Here is a 21,084-nt window from a genome sequence, read left to right on the forward strand (position 1 = left end):
AGAATTAAAGCTGAGTTTAGCTTTAGCAGTCCTTAATACTCTTGTAAAACTACCTTCTTAAAAAGTTTGGTGAAATGAAGCAGTTGCTCATTACATTTCTAAGACTTTTAACATGTTTGAAATATTTTTACAGACTGTCATGCTTTCAGCTTTTATTACAGTAACAGGATAAAACTACTGTTCGACTACAGATAATAAAGAGTAATAGGTTATAATTCAAATAGGTCTCCATCAGAATTTTATTTAATACAGTATTAGTAAAGGCAATGATGCAAGCATCAGCTCCAAAAAAAACACAAACTAATTTCAACACATCCCACTCAGCTCTAAATGTTTATCCAGTTCTGCCTTGAATCTATTTAAGCTATCATCTTCTACAATGACTGAGTGAAGTTTGTCCAGCAATCAACCGCACATCTATCCTACAACTGTCTTCCTCGATTTGAATTTATACCCTCTCAGGCAATTATTCTGAGCAAAAGGAAGAATCCCATCACCATTGAGCATGCTCAAATTATTCAAGACTTTATGCACCTCAATCAGATCAAACTCACATGTGCCTAGTCGCCAGACACAGTATTTGCAAAACTTAAGCCTTTCTTAAGAGAAAACCTTTGTTCCATTCACTAATCTTGTTGCCATTCTCTTGCACTCGCTCCAGCAGCTCTAAATCCTTCCTAAATGAGTCCTTCAGACCTGTATACAGTACCCAAGGTTGGCCAGACATTGCCTTATACAAGCAGATAATCACCTCCTTATCCCTGCTAGAAAAATTCCTGTGGCTCATGGTGTCTTGTCAATGACATAACTTCATATCTGCCTGCACAATTACCCCAGGGTCCTTTTCATTCTCTACCATTGTCACTGTAGTACCACAGAGTTGATACGTTACTCTGGGTCTACTGCTTCCCATATGTAATACTTTACATTTGTCGATGTTAAACTTCAGTTGCCACCACTCAGCCCATCTGCTCAACTTTCTAGATACTCTTGCAGCAGCATAGTGTCAATAACAACCCTGCCAACATTTGTATTGCCTACATACTTCGACATTAAGCTGGATATACAGAAACAACAATGGACCCTGAGAGACTCCACTAATAACATTAGTTCACAAAAGAGCAGTGTCCATTGATTACCACTCTCTGTCTTCTCCCACTCAACCATTCCTTTATCCATAGCAGCAATTTGCCTCCCATTGTCACACTGCTCCAATTTGTGCAGCAGTATCAAAAGCCTTTCTATTCCCTGCATCCAGTTCTTCTGTGACCACATCATAGTATCCAATCAAATTGGTAGTCAGACAAGACTTCCCCTTAACAAAACCAAGCTATAACTGAAGTCTTGTCTAGACGATTCTTTCATTCTCCAGTGATTCTTTAACCAGTGCCTCCATTAATTTCCCTGGAACACAAGTTAAACTAACACGTCTATCAATATCAGGGAAATTAATTACTTGTGTTGTCCTTTGATCCTCCTTTGTGAATTGGGGTCACATTTGTACCTCCCCTGAGACAAAGGAAGCTCTCATAATTATGGCTAAGGGTTTGCTTACTTCCTTTGCTGCCTCCTTTAATATAACTGGATAAATCCCAGGTGCCTTGTTTAACTTCAACAATTTCTCCTCCAATTTGCTCTCAGTTATTGCAAAATCATCTAGCCCACTGTCAGAGTTTAATTCACCTCTGGCATTCCCCTCCCTGAATGTAGATGCAAAATACTGATTTAGTTTGTTAGCTACCTGAGCAAGATCATCAACAGTTAAACCATCGATATCCAGGGGACCAATCTGATTCATCCCCTTCCTCCTAGAGTTTACATAAGTAAAGAACTCTTTACTGTTTTTTCTTTAAATCCTTTGCCAAAGATTTCTCGTAATCTGCCTAACCTCCCCTGTGACTTGGTTACAGACCAGATTATATCTATCATAGGCTTTCATGTCATCTCATGCATTTTTCTTCTCTGACATACATTTAAGTTGAAACCTTGAACAATATTTCTTAGTTGGTATGAAAAGCCTAGTAGGTTCCAAGATTAATTCATTGAATGCTTCCCATTTTGAATTTGGTGTTGGTAACATCATCAGTTGGTCCCACCGTATAGAATTTAAATACTGTCTCGGACTTTCGTAGTTACCTTTACGAAAGCAAAAACTCTTCCCTTTACCCTCGATGGTAGTTACCTCTGTGAGTAAATCCCACTTCAGCACACTGTGATCACTGCCACTTAGTGATTCTTTTATCTGCAGATTCTTAATGCATGAAGAATCACTACCGATAATCAGATCAAGAGTATTACTCCCTCTATATGCCTCCCGAACATGCTGCTATAGAAAACAATCATCCAATAAATCCACAAAAGCCTTGCTAGTGTACGATTAACCAACCCACAAATTCCAGTCAATATCAGGGAAATTAAAATCCCCATTATAAGACTCTGATTTACTGGCCAACTCTATTTCCCTGTACAGTTGTTTATTATACTCATCAGAGTCATTAGGCCTATAACACACTCCTACTCTCAATTTTAATTTCCCAGTGCTTTCACACCAAACTGACTCGACACTGTCTGTACTTCCTTGGATTTTATGTGTTTCCTAACTAATAGCATAACCCCTCCTCCTTTCCTGTACACATTGTACTCCCCAAATTCAATTTCTGGATTTTGTATATCTGTGTGACACCATGTCTCTGATATCCTAACAATATCAGCCTTTGATGTTTTGACCAACACCTCACATTCATCAAATTTATTTACCAAACTCCTAGCATTGGTGTATACGGAAGTATACATGCACCTGTTCCTATTCTCAGCTACCCAAACACAGCCCATGTGTTTACTTGTACCGCAATGATTCCCAGCAGTCTCTGAAATCCCCTGCATCTTGTTTTCCAGGCTGCTGCTCATTCCAAAAGAAGCAGTGCAAGAATCACTTTCACCTCTGTCAGCGACTGCTGTTAATCTATTAGTCTGTGTATCCCCTCAAGCTAGCAGTTTTCCGAGTCACCTAACACTGCATCCATAGCATTAGCAAATATTCTTGCACACTTTCTATTTAAGTGTATTCTACATCTTCTGTTAACAAGCACAGACCAGGCTGAGAAAACTTCTATCCTTTGAGCCTTGCGCAATCTCTCCAGGGCCGAATTGATCAACAAGGCTCTCATCATATACTCCCTCCTATCGTGTCTGGGCAGAATTGCAGACACTTTCAAATTCAAGCCTAATTCACGGCTTTATTTCAACAGTGACCTAAGTAATTCTGCCAGTCTCCTACTCTTAATATCATTAGTGCCAACGTGCACAACAATATCACATTTTGTGCCCTTAAAAGATGATATCTGCTCTACAACGTCATCACCCTTTTGCACAATATGTTTCCTGTTTCTCTGACAATAGTCACCAACAACTACTAGTTCCTGTGGGACCAGCCTTGGGAGTTGCCGCTGTGTTGCGTGATGTTGATGTGGGCAGCTGAGAGCTTGATGGGCCCATCAATTTAGATCCTTCGAGGGCAACCACCCTGTCCTTCAAGCTCTCATATAGGCCCATAACAATGCTGAGTTGTCGCCTGATTTCCTCACACTCCTTTCATCATGCACACACAAAGACATTCCCCTTGGCAATATCATGTCCCATCCCTGATTGATCCACAAACATCAAACAAGCAATACATTTTAAAAGGCTGCGATTCAGAGGGCAACTGCTTCCCCTCAGTTCTCCTCTGAGCCATGATTTCGATTCAATTTCAATACAAAATTATATCCCAATGCAGTTATAGCACTATATATATATATATTTTTTTTTTTTTTCAGTATTGAGTATTATATCTTAGTTTCATTATATAACTTCTGTATCTTCTATCATGTTGCATGTATTAATTAGTAGTAGTGGCATGTGATGCAAGAAAGCAAGTGTATGAGCTTATGCAGCATCAGCCAAAAAAAAAAAAAATCACACCATTCCCTCCAAATGCCTGTACAGTTCCTCCTTAAATTTATTCAACCTATCAACTTCCACAAAGACAGATGGAAGTTTGTTCCAGCAATTAACTACCAGCTGGCTAAAGGCAAATTTCCGCACATCTATTCTACATCTGTCCTTTCTTAATTTGAATTTATGCCCCCTTAGGTCCATAATCTGAACAACTGGAAGGATCCCATCAGAATTCAGCGTGCTCAACCCATTCAAGGCCTTATACACCTCAATCAGATCACCGCGCAGGTGCCTAGTCTCCAGCCACTGCAATTTGCAGAACTTAAGCCTCTCTTGGTAAGAGGATCCCTTCATTCCCCTCACCAATCTTGTTGCCCTTCTCTGTATACGCTCAAGTAAATCTACATCCTTCCTAAAATGAGACCTCCAGACCTGTACGCAGTGGCCTGACCATTGCCTTATACAGAGGGACAATCACCTCCTTCTCCCTGCTAGCAAAATTCCTATATATCATTGACAAAACCCCATGACCTGCCCTGGCAGCCTGTCTGCATTGCTCAGAAAACTTCATATCTGACTGCACAATTACTCCCAGGTCTTTTTCATTTTCTACCACCTTAAGTTAGTACCACACAGTTGGTACGTTTCTCTGGGGTTACTTCTACCCATATGCAGTACTTTGCATTTGTCAAGGTTAAACTTCAGTTGCCACTTCTTAGCTCATCTGCCCAAATTATCTAGATCCTGTTGCAGTAGCACACTGCCATTATTGTCATTAACAACCCTGCCAACCTTTCTATCATCTGAAAACTTCGACATGAAGCCTGATATACCTTCATCAATATCATTGATAAATATACAAAACAACAGTGGACCCAACACCGAACCCTGTGGGACTCCACTAATAACATTAGTCCACGAAGAGCAGCACCCATTGATTACCACCCTCTGTCTTCCCACTTAACCATCCTTTTATCCATTGTAGCAACTTACCCTTAATACCATTCTCTCCAATTTGTACACTAGTCTTCCATGCGCAACAGTGTCAAAAGCTTTCCTGAAATCCAAATATATGATATCAAAATTATTTTTTGCATCCAGTTCCTTTGTAACCACATCATAATATCCTATCAAATTTGCCAGACAAGACTTTCCCTTAACAAACCCATGCTATGTCTGAATTATTGCTGCAGTCTTGTCTAGATGATCCTGCAATGCATCTTTAACCAGTGACTCCATTATTTTACCCGGAACAGAAGTTAAACTAACTGGTCTGTAATTACTCATGTCACCCTTCGATCCCCCTTTGTGAATTGGGGATATATTTGCACATCTCGAGTCCGTGGGGACCTCCCCTGAGTCCAATGATGCTCTCATAATTATGGCTAAGGGTTTGCTTAGTTGCTTTGCCGTCTCCTTTAATATAACTGGATAGATCCCATCCACCCCAGGTGCTTTTCTTATGTTTAACTTCAACAATTTCTCCTCCACTTTGCTCTCAGTTATTACAAAATCATTAAGTATCCTGCTACAATTTGATAACCTTCTGCCATTTTCAAACCTTAATAATTCCTCATGTGTGAATGTAGATGCAAAATACTCATTCAGTTTGTTTTCCATCTGAGTAGGATCATCAACAGTCGAACCATCGATATCAAGTGGACCAATCAGATTCATCCCCTTCCTTTTAGAGTTTATATAAGTAAAGAAATCCTTGCTGTTTTTCTTAGCATCTTTTGCCAAGGATTTCTCGTAATCTGCCTTCGCCTGCCTAACCTCTTTTGTGACCTGATTACAGACTAGCTTATATCTGCCATAGGCTTCCGAGTCGCTTGATAATTTATATGCATCCCATGCATTTTTCTTCTCTGTCACGAGTCTCATTATTTCATTTGATAACCATTTAGGCCTAACCCTTGAATAATATTTCTTAATAGGTATGAAACATTTAGTAGCATCCACGATTAATTCCTTGAATGCTTCCCACTTAAAATTTACTGTTGGCAACATCGTCAGTTGATTCCACTGTACAAGATTTAAAAACTGTCTGAGACCACTGTACTCACCTTTACGGAAGCAAAAACTCTTTCCTTTACCCCTGATGGTAATTATATCTTTAGGTAAATCCCACATCAGTACACTGTGATCACTGCCACCTAGTGGTTCCTTTATCTGCAAATTCTTAATACACGAATGATCACTGCTGATAACCAGATCAAGAGTTTTGCTTATTGGAGGCTTGAAGTGGTGAAACCCATGTTTAGTCTCTAGAGCAAAGTTTCCGGCATCCCCGTCCCCCCATACTTCTCCTTCAACCCATGTACGGTACTAAGTACTATAGGTTTTGATGCCTTTCATGTTTGGGGTTTTCATTAAAAAAAAAAAAAAAAAAAATTTCTTTCTCTGCAGCAGCATGTTCGAGAGGAATATGCTGATGCAGAAAGCAATCATGCAATAAATCCACAAAAGTCTGACTAGTGTGTGAGTGACCAACCCACAAGTTCCAGTCAATATCTGGGAAGTGAAAATCCCCCATTATAAGACATTCCGATTTACTAGCCCACTCTATTTCTCTGTACAATTGTTCATTGTACTCATTCCAGTCATTAGGCCTACAACACACTCCTACTCTTATTTTTGCTTTTGCAGTGCTTATGCCACACCAAACTGACTCAACAGTGCACTGTTCATCTATATCAACTGGATGCACTTCTTTTGATTTTATGTTTTTCTTAATTAACAGCATAACACTTCCTCCCTTTCTATCCTGTCTCTACACATTGTACTTCCCAAATTCCAGTTCAGCATTCCTTATACCTGTGTGACACGTCTCTGCTATCCCAACAATATCTGCCTTTGATGTCTTGACCAACACTTCAAATTCATCAAATTTATTTACTATACTTCTAGCATTGGTATACATACTCCTATTCCTATTCCTAGTTACCCTAACACATCCCATATACCCACCTATTTCAGGATGACTGCCATCCGTCTCTGAAACCCCCAATACCCCTCACACCAAGTCGCTACTTATTCTAATAGAAGTTGTGCAAGAATCTCCTTCACCTCTGCCTACGGCTAATCTATTAGTCCTTGTATCCCCCCAATCTAGCAGTTTTCCGACCCAACTAACACTGCCTCGATAGCATCAGCAAATATTCTTGCACCCTTTCTATTTAAGTGTATCCCATCCCTGTAGAAGCAGTCTCTCCTGTGAACAAGTACAGTCCAGGCTGAAAAAAATTCTATCCCTTGAGCCTTGCACAATCTTTCCAGGGCCGAATTGATCGGTAAGGCTCTCATCATATACTCCCTTCTATCGTGTCTGGGCAGAATTGCAGACACTTTCAAATTCAACCCTAATTCTCGGCTTTTGTTCAACAGTGACCTGTACTTGTTAAGTAATTCTGCCGGTCTCCTACTCTTAATATCATTAGTGCCAACATGTACAACTATATCACCTTTTGTGCCCTTAAAAGAAGATATCCGCTCTACAACGTCATCAATCTTTGTCCCTGGCAGACATACCCTGGTCCTGTTCCCAATATCCTTTTTACAAAGCATGTTCCCTGTTTCCCTGACAATAGAGTCACCAACAACTACTAGTTCCTGTGGGACCAGCGCATTCTGCCTTGGGGGTTGCCGCTGTGTTGCGTGATGACCAAGTGCAAGCTCTGGCATTGATGTGGGCAGCTGAGAGCCTGATGGGCCTCTCAATTTAGATCTTTCGAGGGCATCCACCCTGTCCTTCAAACTCTCATATAGGCCCATAACAACGCTGAGTTGTCGCCTGATTTCCTTACATCGCGCACACACAAAGACATCCCCCATGTCAATATCATGTTCCGTTCCAGAGAGTTCGGCAAACATTTCACAAGCTGCACATTTTTTTAGGCTGTGATGCGTTGGAGAATCATCCCCCTCAGTTCTCCCCCGGGTCACAGCACTCCTGCCACTTTGTGCCCATTGCTTTGCTGCTCTAGTTTGGGGCATGATTCTTTAAATTAATAAGATCAATAAATTAAATTAGTTAAATGTCAATACTACGCTATCTAATAGAAACAGTGAAGCGTATTACTCCATATAATTATACATTAGAGCTACCTAGCTACCTCAATTAAAAATTTGAATTCCCTACCACTATATACAAAAACAATGACTGCAAGATTCGAACGAAATAACGGTTTTACCTATATTAAGTATTAATCTACAAAAACTCTTTATCTAAATTAAAATAAAAATAACCAGCGTAACTATAAGACTACGTATTAAGTACAATATAAAATAACAATTATATAAATAAAAAGGCACACACTTATCGTTTTTTTGGAGCCTCTAACTCACAGCTGTAATTTTTAAAGAGAGTCAGCGCCCTCTCTGATAATTAAACATAATTAATAATGTTACGTTTGTAAAACCTAATCGCACTATCTAAATTCAAAATAAACCAAGGAATTATTTTCTATAAGTTAGAGCACTTATAGAAAATAATTTAATAAAACGGCTAAATATAAATAAAAACTTAGCGTCCGCCGAAGTTGCAAAAACTAGAACACGTAGATTGGATACCCTTACCAAGACAATAAGATAACAACAGAAGATAAGTAGCACACAAACATCGAACTACAAACCTGCAGATAACTTTCTATCTCAAAGTAACAGGCAAAGTCACATGATTAACTTTACCAGACCCAGGTTGAATCCATTTGATGTATTACATGATGATATTTGATCGAATACTATTTTGCATGATCAAATGCATTTCATATTTGATCATGCAAAATACATCGATGAGCAAAACATTATGACTTATGCAAATCGAAGCAACTGCAGGTGAACTGCGGTGCATGCATGGGTCGGGACACAGTATAAAAAACACCTCATACTGAGCTCCAAGAGTAACACTTAATAAGTGTTACTCTTATTCTTCAGATGGGAAAGGCAGCGGATTTAAGCGAGTTTCACAAAGGCAAAATTGTAATGGCCAGACAACTGGGTTAGAGCATATCTGAAACGGCATGGCTGATGGGATGCTCATGGTCTGAGGAGGGGAAACCCACGAACTGCCATCGAGGTGTTGGACAACCACAGCTCATTGATGCTCGAGGTGAGCGAAGCCTCTCCGGGATGGCACATGGCAACAGAAGGGTGACTGTGGCGCAACTAGCAGGTAATTGGAATGCTGGTGATAGGAGTAATGTGTCACAACATACAGTGCATCGAACCCTGCTGAAAATGGGGCTGCGTAGCCGCAGGCTGTTGAGAGTGCCCACGGCTCACAGGCGACAGGGCATACAATGGGCATGCAAGCATCAAAATTGGAACTTCAGTGATTGGAAGAAGGTCATCTGGTCTGATGAATCCGTTTCCTGTTGCACCATGAGAACAACTGGGTATGTGTGCATTGTTTACCTGGGGAAGTGATAATGCCTGGATGCACGTGGGACGAAAACAAGCCAGTGGCAACAGTGTCATGCTTTGGGCGATGTTCTGCTGGGATACCCTAGATCCGGTCATCCATGTGCCAGGCACTCTGACATCTACCACTTACCTAAGTATCGCTACTGACCAGGTACACCCTTTCATGGCAACAGTCTTCCCTTCTGGCAGTGCCGTTTTTCTGCAGGATAATGCACCATGCCACACCGCCCGGATTGATTCAAGACTGATTCGCGGAACATGAGGAAGTCTTCCAGGTATTCCCTGGTCTCCAAAGTCTCCAGACATCAATCCCATCCAGCATCTCTGGGTTGTGTTGGAACAACAAGTCCAATCTGCAGGGTCTCAACCACAGACCTTACAGGAGTTAAAGGATCTGCTGATTACGTGTTGGTACCACATACCACAAGACACATTTAGAAATCTTGTAGCGTCCATGCCTCGTTGGGTACAAGCTGTTTTGGCTGCATGTTGAGGACCAACACATTATGTAGGTGGTCATAATGTTTTGGCTCATCAGTGTAGTATGGCAGGTTATACAATAACATGCCATACTATTTTGCAACAACTATTACAATCCTGAACTTGTTTGAATTGATTGTCAATGTAATTTTTTGAAATAAATAATGAGTGAGTGCATTCTGGTTTATTATTCTGATATCTTTAAAAAACTAAAACAAGCCTCCAACCACTAGCATTTCAATCGGGATAACTATGTATGCACTATTTTTTATGTTTTTTCTATGAAAGAAAAAAAAAATGTGGGCCACATTTATTACCTACTCTGGAGTTTATTATTTAATTGACACATCGCAACCACCAACACAGTAGCGAAACTAAATACTGCTAGGTCTGCTAACCTATTTGGGGAGAGTCAGAGGAGATGCAGAATTTGTACGTTTGTTACTGATTCAAAAAAATAAAAAAATATATAGCTGAAATGATAATACACCCAGTATTACCATATGAACTCCCTTTATGTGACACAAAATACATATTTCCACTACTAGCAATTGCAAGCCACCCTTGTGCTTTAGTGTGCCTCCAAATTACTAAGCAGTGATATTGTCGGTTTTTTAAGGTATAATAGACTGTAAGTGGGGGTTAATGACAAATATTAAATATACACTGGTCACTGATAATTTTTTCGTATTTGATCATATGGTTAACACAGGTGTGGAAAAGGTACTGTTGTAATTCTACTTTGTAACCATAAAAATATATTAGAATGACCTTTAGCGTTTGGTTTGTACATCAGGTCTCTTTAAATATACAATAAGAAACAACATTGCAAATAATTTCCTTTGTGTGAAAAACACACTTAGCATCGTTTAGATGTTACAAAATGTTTTTATTTGTGACTGAGTCATCTAATTTTTGTACTTAAGTTCACTCTTGTGTTGTTTTTATGACTCCACAAATGATGTCAATATAACTTAGATTTGCATTGATTTCAATTACACTTTTCAGCTTTAATTTTTTTCTACCAACAATTAATGAAATACTCTAAATATCAGATATGAATACATTTAATAGCTCTTTTATTCAAATATCACAGGGATAAGTATCATGTGCCATTGATTATTGACCAATCATGACTGCCAACATTATTCCTGTTTGTCAGTCGACAGGTTTTAAATAAAATGCTTACACTCCAGTGAATACAGGAATATGCAAGCATTTGTGTGTTTCTTGGCAGAGACTTCATATGTTTTTTTAAAAGAAAACTTCCTACAATCCCCTTTAAACCATACTTGGGCACAGTCTTACTCTTATCTTACTGAGGTTATGCCCTCCACCAACATATATTCAATAAATCACCAATAGGACACTACGGAACCTCGGAGAATTTCCCGTCTGCCAGTACTGCAGCTCCCAAATCCCTTTCTTCTTCGATTGTTTTTAATTCAACTCCACCAAGTATATAAGTTATTTTAGGACTGCTATTACCTCAGTCATGCTAACTTGTTTTTATTGGATCTCTTTTAGCAGAAGAGAAATTTACAGAGCACAAGCTGTTGTCTGACTATTATATGAAAACCTTGCATTCAAACACACCTGGCACTTTTCACAACCATCCTTTAAGCCTATCCAAATCATCCCAAATTGGCACCAATCATTAACCACTTTCCCAATCTTCACATCATCAACGGCTGACCCAGAACTGATCCTTGCAGGACTGCCACTTCTAAAATTAGGCCAATCTGAAGAGTAACTATTCATCACAACCCTCTGCCTCCTGCCCTGTAATCCATCTTACATCTGATCCTCACATTTTATAGCTTATACAGTAAGCTCTCGTGAGACACAATCAAACGTTTTGTGAAAATCCAAATAAACAATGTTGAAATTAATTCCTACATCCAGCTAATGAGTAACTGTGTCCACTTCTATCTAAATGACCCTGTATTACACTCTTGATCACTGTCTCCAATATTTTCTGTACCACCGAAGTCAGACTGACAGGTCAGCAGCTAACCACTTCATTCTTCTTTCTTAGAACAGCTTTTATGTACAGTATTTGCAATACATTCCCACTTTCCTAATCCAGAGGAATCCCTTTCAAGGCAAAAAATGCCCTCATTACGAACAATAATGATTCAATGCTCTTTCTCCTCCACCTCCCCTTCCCTCAAAATTGCTAAGTATAATGTCCCTGTTGATGGCAAAACCTAACCTAGCTTGGTTAGGTTTCAGGCTCGAAAGTCTTTCTCATAAAAAATCTACTGTAACTTTTATGTAACCAATTTCATACTGCATAGACTCACTAGGAGTCTTTTGTTTGTAAATATCGATGTAGGCTGCCTGTACAATTCATCAGATGGTTTATCTAAAACTTATGTAACGATTCCATGTGATTCATTTTATTCTTCTCTGATACATAAAGACTTCCTTGTCTCCATTCTTTTTGTGTTAACCAGTAATTTCTCCTACTCAGCTAACCATTTCTGTTGTACTATTATAGATCAATTTGTGTCTGTTACAGGCTTCAGTACTTTTCATCACTGTAACCTTTCCATGCCATCATCTTCTGCTTTATTAGACTGACCACCTCTGCATTCATAGATTCTGCAACTATTGCTTTAAAGATATTCCATTATAATGTATTTACTCTCCCTCTGCTAAGCTGATATAGACCATGTAGCAGCTTAAAATGTCATAATCCCCCTTTCTGAAGTTAAAAATCCATGCCTTTAACAACTGCAACCTCTTTCTTCCCCTGAAACTAAGGATGGTGTGATTACTTCCTGCTAAAGGTTCCTGTACACACAAGACCTATGATGTCATCTAGTTTGTGGGTCTAGAATAGTCTTACCCCTAGTATTTTCTATAGCATGCTAATATATATATTTTTAAACATACAGCTTATGCCCCCATCCATAAGGAAGCTCAAATGATTAGGGTGGAGTGTGGTTGGGAAAGTATCACATGCACAAAAGTTGACAGCAACTGGCAATTTTTTAAAAAAGCTCATTAACTGTTCCATGCCTAGAGCCAGAAAATTTGATAAAAAATAAGTCTTAATTAGCTTCCTGTTTATGAGACAACTTTATTAAAGTTGTCAAAGGCTGATTCAATGATGAACTCTCCACTGTCATACCTAGACACATGATCTGCCAGGCGAGTGAGGTCAAGCCAATCATGACTACTCTGCCAAAGATATTTTTTTAGATTGTAATAAAGTGCCAAAAATGTATGATTTTAATTGCTTAACTTATGTCTAGCATCAGACAACTCTATGAATGTCACTGATATATGACTGATTCTCTTTCTACTTGCTGTGAACTACATTATGAACTGTAACCATATATGGCAAACTAACTGATGGTGTGGATCTGCAGACTAAGACTAAATAAGACATTATGCTGGAAAATACTACCCAATTCACCTATCCATCTCCTCTCTAATAATTTGGTTGAAACAAATTATTATCTGGTTCAACACCAAATGCTAGTTTATTCCAGCAATCAAATATTCTCTAGCTAAAAACATTTCAAATATCTATCTTACAGCCATACTTTTTCAATTTAAGTTTACGTCTCCTTATATGCATTATCTGAGGACTAAGAATACCGTTTACTCACATTTAAACCTTAAACGTTTCAATCAAGTCTCAAAGGCCAGTTTCAAAGCACTGTAATTTGCACAGCTGAAATCTTTTATAGAAAGAACACCCTCTTTTGTCTTTGAATAATCTAGTTGCTCTTCTTTGAACCCATTCCAAGACATCACCATTATTCTTAAAATAAGGCTTCCAGACCTATATGTAATACTCAAGGTGTCAAAATTCCTGACCATTGCCTTATGCAATGCAATAATCACTTCCATGTACCCAATGCTAAAATTCCTGTATATCATTGACAACAGATTTTCAGCCACCCTACCAGCCTGTACCCCTATATTTCTTTCTTTAGGTGGTACCAAACTGACTGCGGTACCACTCATTTGTTTCTTATTCTGCGATTATTGCTATCCAAATATAATATAATACTGATAAAAAGTATTCCTTTATCAGTTTTTTTTTTTTTTTTTTTCATTTAGTCCCATAATAATAACAAAACCCAGTTGCACCATATGGAACAACTAGAAACTGAGTTTAATTGGCATAATTATCTCTTTCAAAATTTATTCAAACCAATAATCTGTAAAAAAACAAAAAAAAAAAAAAAACTTTAAAAACATTGATTTTGAAATACATTTAGAAACATCATTTAACTTGCTTTAATCTTCAACTGACAAGTTGTCACCAATTCTTCATCATTACTACCAGACATATCATGATTGGAAACAACATTTTTATCATCTCTATATGGCAAAAGTAAATCAAATTCTAAGTTGGAAAGTACTAATAATTTCTCCATCACAAAGTCCTTTACTAGATGTAAATGCCACAACTAAATATGTTGCTTCTAACAGAGAGTATAAAATACTGTGTCATAAACAATTAAATGCAAACATTCATTTAGTTTGATAGAATGTTTACATAAAGTATAAACAGAAGGCAGTACAGTAATTATGCTTGCAGAGTGGCAAAACAACCCATAATCAGTGACATTGGATAGCTAGCAGAATTTTATGACAGTTGCAACATCAGATTTCAATGCATAAACAGTCACTGCTAATAAAGACCATGAGTACTGCTTTTTATCATTGCTGTAACATGTTACCGTGCAAGTGACAAACTGACAAGTTCCAGTCAATATCTCTAAAGTTAAAATCCCCAATTACAAAGTATTTTGATTTACTGGTTCACTCTATTTGTTCGTATAGTTATTTTTGATACTCACCAGAGTCATTTGTTGAAACACACTACTACTACTACTCTCAATTTTGTTTTCTCAATCTAAATATGGCATCAAACTGACTCAACATTGCATTACTACCCATGACAACTGGGTACATTGCCTTGGATTCTATGTACTTCTTATCCAGTAGTATAGCTGCTCCTCCGGTCCTGTCTGTCTGTCCCTAATTTACATATAGTATTGTTTTACAATCATATTCAAATTCTGTATTCTTTTTTTTTTTTTTTTGCTGAAGTGTTACCATGTCTCTGATATCTTTACAATGTTCATGTTTTGTGATTTCAGCAGTATCCTTGCGTCTTTAGTAACACTGTGAAGGGAATTACTGCTCTCACAGTAACAGAGACAAACTAATCTTCCTGTCAGGTGAGGAATACTGGTTTTGTTCACACCACAGTCCAAGCTGGGTAAGGAATGCATGTTTTCCTTCCAAGAAGCTTGAGCTTATCAACCTATAAAACAGGCAAACAGACCACAGAATACTGTAGCCTCAAGAGATCTTTGTTACCAGGGCATGCCAACCTGCTGGTGCCCTGCATCATGGTGGCAAAATGTAAAACACAGCACAAACTAATCTTCCTGTCAGGTGAGAAATACTGGTTTTATTCACACCACAGCCCAAGCTGGGTAAGGAATGCATGTTTTCCTTCCAAGAAGCTTGAGCTTATCAACCTATAAAACAGGCAAACAGACCACAGAATACTGTAGCCTCAAGAGATCTTTGTTACCAGGGCCATGCCAACCTGCTGGTACCCTGCATCATGGTGGCAAAATGTAAAACACAGCACAAACTAATCTTCCTGTCAGGTGAGAAATACTGGTTTTGTTCACACCACAGCCCAAGCTGGGTAAGGAATGCATGTTTTCCTTCCAAGAAGCTTGAGCTTATCAACCTATAAAACAGGCAAACAGACCACAGAATACTGTAGCCTCAAGAGATCTTTGTTACCAGGGCCATGCCAACCTGCTGGTGCCCTGCACCATGATGGCAAAATGTAAAACACAGCACAGTGATCATTATTTTATTTTTATGTATAAATATTTATTACTTTTTATAATATTTACTAATACAAATCCTAAAAAAAATTACATCAAATAAAAAAAAATAAATGTTTTAACTCACTTTCCAGCAGTGATATGAAAGTTCCCGGCAACTTTATTAACAACCAGCGTTCCGAACAATCTACATGCATCGGGCTCCTCTGTGGGATGAATTTCTCTAAATAAAAATTATCAACAATCTTATTAAACCTACTTCATTTCTTTCATGTTTAAACAAATTTACAATAACAATAATAAGTAGATAAATACAATTACGTACCACAGAAGTATATTAAGAACTGTCAAATTAATGTTGTCAGTTCACCATTTAAACACTATTTTTATTGACCCAATATAACACATTTTCTGTTATTATTACTTATTATTAACTGCTTAAAATGCTTTTCAAAAATAACAGGTAAAAAGTAACTACATAAGGGCAAAGAGCAAAGTGGTAAATTACTGGCCAGTCAGTCTACCTTCAGTAGTAGGTAAAATCATAGAGACAATGATCAAGGGTGGAATTCAGATTCATTTAGATAGAAATGGACTTCTGAAGGATATTTAGCATGGTTTTGTAAAGGGAAAATCATGTTTAACTAATCTGGTTAGCTATTTTGACAGGGTCACTCAAGCGCTAGACTCAGGGAATAATTTTGAGTTTATTTGGACTTGAGCAAAGCATTTGACTCAGTCCCACATGACCGGTTACTCTATAAGCTGGAACAAGTTGGAATCACAGGGAAATTCCTTAGATGAATAGCTGGATGGCTTCAGGACAGGAGGCAGAGGTTTGTGATAAATGGTTATTCCTCAGATTGGGTTGATGTAAGAAGTGGGATTCCCCAAGGATCATTATTAGGACTTCCGTTGTTTTTGATTTTCATAAATGACATTGATGAAGGGATAGAGGGCATGATGTCTAAATTTGCAGATGATGTAAAGAATGGTAGAGTAGTTAATGATCACTGCTAAGCAGAGCTTCTTCAGAGTGACCTAGACAGACTTCAGGGATGGTCAGAAAAATAGCAGCTATGCTTTAATCCAGCTAAGTGTAGAATTAAAGCTGGTAGTAGAGGGAAGGGACCTGGGTGTTACGATATGGTCAGAAATGAAGTTCTCTGAGCATTGCAGACAGGCTGCAAGGAAGGCCCATGGTGTATTATCGATGATTTATCGAACAATTGCCAGTAGAGATAAGGACATCATAATCCCATTATATAAGGTCTATTGTTAGATCACACTTGGAATAGTGTGTTCAAGTATAGAGACCGCACCTAAAGAAAGACTGCTTCTTGAAAGGGCCAAAGATGGATAACTCATCTAGTGAAATCGGCAAAAGAGCATCCATATGAGGAAATTCTTTGAGTATGTAGTTGCAGAGCTTGGAAACTTGACACCTTAGAGAAGACTTCATTGAGGTGTTTAAGGCTCTGAGAGGCATAAGTAAAATGAATGAGAATGAAATTTTCATGGATAGCATTAGAAGAACTCTAGAGGCATATGATGCAAGAAAGCAAGCTTATATGGCATCAGCCAAAAAATAAAAAACTTAAGTTGTTCACCTCCACTACAATATACAACAGATGGAAGTTTGTTCCAACTATCAACCATCCACTGTCTAAAGGCAAATTTCTGCACATCTACTCTACAATTGTCTTTCCTCAATTTGAATGTGTCCCTCTCTCAGGTGAGTAATCTGAGCAAGAGGAAGAATACCATTAGTATTGAGCTTGCTGAAACCATTCAAGCCCTAATATACCTCCAGATCACCTCACAGGTGACTAGTCTCCACATGCTGCAATTTGCAGAATTTAAGCCTTTCTTCATAAGAGCAACCCTTCGTTCCAACAGCTCTACATCTTTCTTAAAATGAGGCCTCCAGACCTGTATACAGTACTCAAGGTGTGGCCTAACCATTGCTTATACAAGGGGACAATCACCCCCTTATCCCTGCTAGCAAAATTCCTGTATTTCATTGACAAGACACCATGAGTTACTCTTTCAGACTGTCTGCACTCAGAAAGCTTCATATCTGCCTGCACAATTAACCCCAGGTCCTTTTCATCCTCTACCACTGTCAGTGTAGTACCACACAGTTGATATGTTACTCTGGGGTTACTGCTTCCCACATGCAGTACTTTACATTTGTCAATGTTAAACTTCAGTTGCCACCTCTCAGCCCATCTGCTCAACTTTTCCAGATCCTGTTGCAGTAGTGTACTATCATTACTTTCATTAACAACCCTCCCAACCTTCATATCGCTTGCAAACTTAGACATTAATCCTAATATACCTTCATCAATATTAGCATTAGTAGAGGCACATGATGCAAGAAAGCAAATTTATGCAGCATCAGCCAAAATAAAAAAACCCTCCCATTTTACCCTTCCATTTGTTCCAAATGCCTGTCCAGCTCAGCCTTAAATTTATTTAGGCTATCAACTTCCACAACAAAAGCTGGAAGGCTGTTTGACCAATCAAATACTCGCTGGCTAAAGGCAAATTTCTGCACATCTCTTCTCCAACATTAACCCTATATCTTCATCAATATTAGCATTAGTAGAGGCACATGATACAAGAAAGCAAATTTATGCAGCATCAGCCAAAACAAAAAATAAAAGAACCCTCCCATTTCACTCTTCCATTTGTTCCAAATGCCTGTCCAGCTCAGCCTTAAATTTATTTAGGCTCTCAACTTCCACAACAAAAGATGGAAGGCTGTTTCACCAATCAAATACTTGCTGGCTAAAGGCAAATTTCTGCACATCTCTTCTACAACTGTCTTTCCTCAATTTGAATCTGTGCCCTTCAGGTTCTTAATCTGAGCAAGAGGAAGAATCCCATCAGCTTTCAGCTTGCTCAATCCATTCAAGGTCTTATACACCTCAATCAGATCATCTTGCAGGTGCTTACTCTCCAGGCACTGCAATTTCCAGAATTAAGCCTTTCTTGGTAAGAGAAAAGCTTAATTCATTTCTCTTCATTTCACACCCTTCATTTCTCCCCCGAGTCAGAGCACTCTCACTAGTCTGTGATCTTTGCTTCACACCACTTTGTTCAACTTACCAATCTTGTTGCCCTTCTTTATACTCATTCTAGCAACTCTACATCCTTCCCAAAATGAGGCCTCCAGACCTGTACACAGTTCTCTAGGTGTTGCCTGACCACCGTCTTGTATAAAGGCTGAATTGATCGACAAAGCTCACATCACATACCCCCTCCTATCGTGTCTGGGCACAATTGCAGAAACTTTCACATTCAACCCTAACTCACGACTTTTTTTTTCCAACATTGATCTGTATTTTTTGAGTAAATCTGCAGATCTCTTACTCTTAATGTCATTAATTCTACCGTGTACAACAATATCACCTTTTGTGCCCTTAAAAGATTATATCTGCTCTACAATGTCATCAACTTTTGCTCCTGGCAAACATACCCTGGTCCTGTTCCACCTACCCTTCTTTCTTGCATAGTATATTCCCCATCTCCCTGACAATAGATTCAACAACAATAACTAGTTCCTTTGGGACCAGTGCATTCTGCCTTGGAGATTGCCTCTGTGTTAACTGATGCATGGAAGGGAGCTCTGCCTTTGAGCTGGGCAGCTGAGAGCTTGATGGGCCCCCTCATACTAATTTCTTCGAGGGCATTTACCCTACACCTCAAGCTCTCATAGATGGCCTTCAGAATGCTGAGTTGGCGCCCAATTTCTTGACACTCTAGACACCTAAAAAGGCATCCTCCTTGGCTAGATCATGTCCTGTTTTAGAAAGGTCGGCAAATATTTCACATTTCGCACATTTTATTGAAACTGTGATGCATTGGAGATTCACACCCTTCATTTCTCTCCCGAGTCACAGCACTCTCACTAGTCTGTGATCTTTGCTTCAGAGCTCTAGTTTGGGTCATGATTTCCGATTAAATACAATTTAATTAACAATGAAATTTAATAAGATTAATAATATTTTTGATTAATTGATAATACTATAACAATTTAGCAGATTCCTAATTGAGTGATTCTTCTTACACTACAGTTAGAGATATATATACGTTACACTATTTCTTATTGACTACAATATGGCGGCTAGTTCAACAATATTGGCACCAACACCGGGAGTCGTAACTTCCAAAAATTGCTAGTTAAATTCAAAATAAGAATCTAATGAATGCTACTAAACCTATTTAATATCTCTATAAAACACAATGCAGTATTTTAATTAATGAAGAATATGGTAAAAATTAAAAATACATCCATTTACAGTGCCTTCCTGTATCACTGATAAATACAGAAAACGAGCCAAACAAATGCCGAACCCCGTGGGACATCACTAATAACATTAGTCCACGAAGAGCAGTGTTCATTGATTATCACTCTCTGTCTTCTCCCACTCAACCATCCTTTTATCCATTGTAGCAACTTGCCCTTATTGCCATACTGCTCCAATTTGTACAGTAGTCTTCCATGTGCAACAGTATCAAAAGCTTTCCTAAAATCCAAGTATATTATCAAAATTATGTTTTACATCTAGTTCCTTTGTGACCACATCATAGTATCCAATAAAATTTGTCAGACAAGACTACCCCTTAACAAACCCATGCTATGTCTGAACTGTAACTGCAGTCTTGTATAGATGGTCCTGCATTGCTTCCTTAACCAGTGACTCCACTATTTTCCTTGGAACAGAAGTTAAGCTAACAGGTCTGTAATTACTCGTGTCACCCTCTGATTCCCTTTTGTGAATCGGGAGACATTTGCACATCTCCAGTCCATGAGGACCTCCCCTGAGTTCAAAGAAGGTTTCATAATTATGGCTAAGGATTTGCTTACTTCCTTTGCTGCTTCCTTTAATATAACTGGATAGATCCCATTCAACTTCTCCTCCACTTTACTCTCAGTTATTACAAAATCACTGAGCTCCGTGTCAGAGTTTGATAAGCTTCTGGCCTCCACTTCCCTATAGATCTCCTCCTGTGTGAATGTATATGAAAAAAAAATACTCATTCAATTTGTCAGCTACCTCAGCAGGATCATCAATAGTCAAACCATTGATATCAAGTGGACCAATCTGATTCACACCCTTCATTATAGAATTTACATAAGTAAAGAAATCTTTACTGTTTATCTTTCCATTGTTTGCTGAAGATTTCTCGTAATCTGCCTTTGCTTGTGTAACGTCCTTTGTGACTTGATTACAGACTATCTTATATCTACCATAGGGATCTATGCCTCCTGATAATTTATATGCGCCCCATGCATTTTTCTTCTCTGCCACGAGTCTCATTAGGTCATTTGACATCCATTTAGGCCTAAACCTTGAATAGTATTTCTTAGCTGGTATGAAAAGCCTAGTAGCAT

At 38.5% G+C, this 21,084-nt stretch overlaps 1 protein-coding gene across 1 annotated transcript in view; it reads right to left on the reverse strand.

Moving 5' to 3' along the window:
* LOC150077475 (endoplasmic reticulum-Golgi intermediate compartment protein 2) overlaps positions 1 to 21,084 on the reverse strand; it is a 99,555-nt gene that overhangs the window by 8,812 nt on the left and 69,659 nt on the right. The window contains exon 6 of the mRNA XM_090385913.1: positions 15,808 to 15,903. Coding sequence (XP_090242039.1) covers positions 15,808 to 15,903 — 96 coding nt within the window. The remainder of the gene's footprint in view (positions 1 to 15,807; positions 15,904 to 21,084) is intronic.

Source organism: Mastigoproctus giganteus, chromosome 12, assembly GCF_048544385.1.
Source record: "Mastigoproctus giganteus isolate SK-2022 chromosome 12, ASM4854438v1, whole genome shotgun sequence".
Classification (NCBI taxonomy): Eukaryota; Metazoa; Arthropoda; class Arachnida; order Uropygi; family Thelyphonidae; genus Mastigoproctus; species Mastigoproctus giganteus.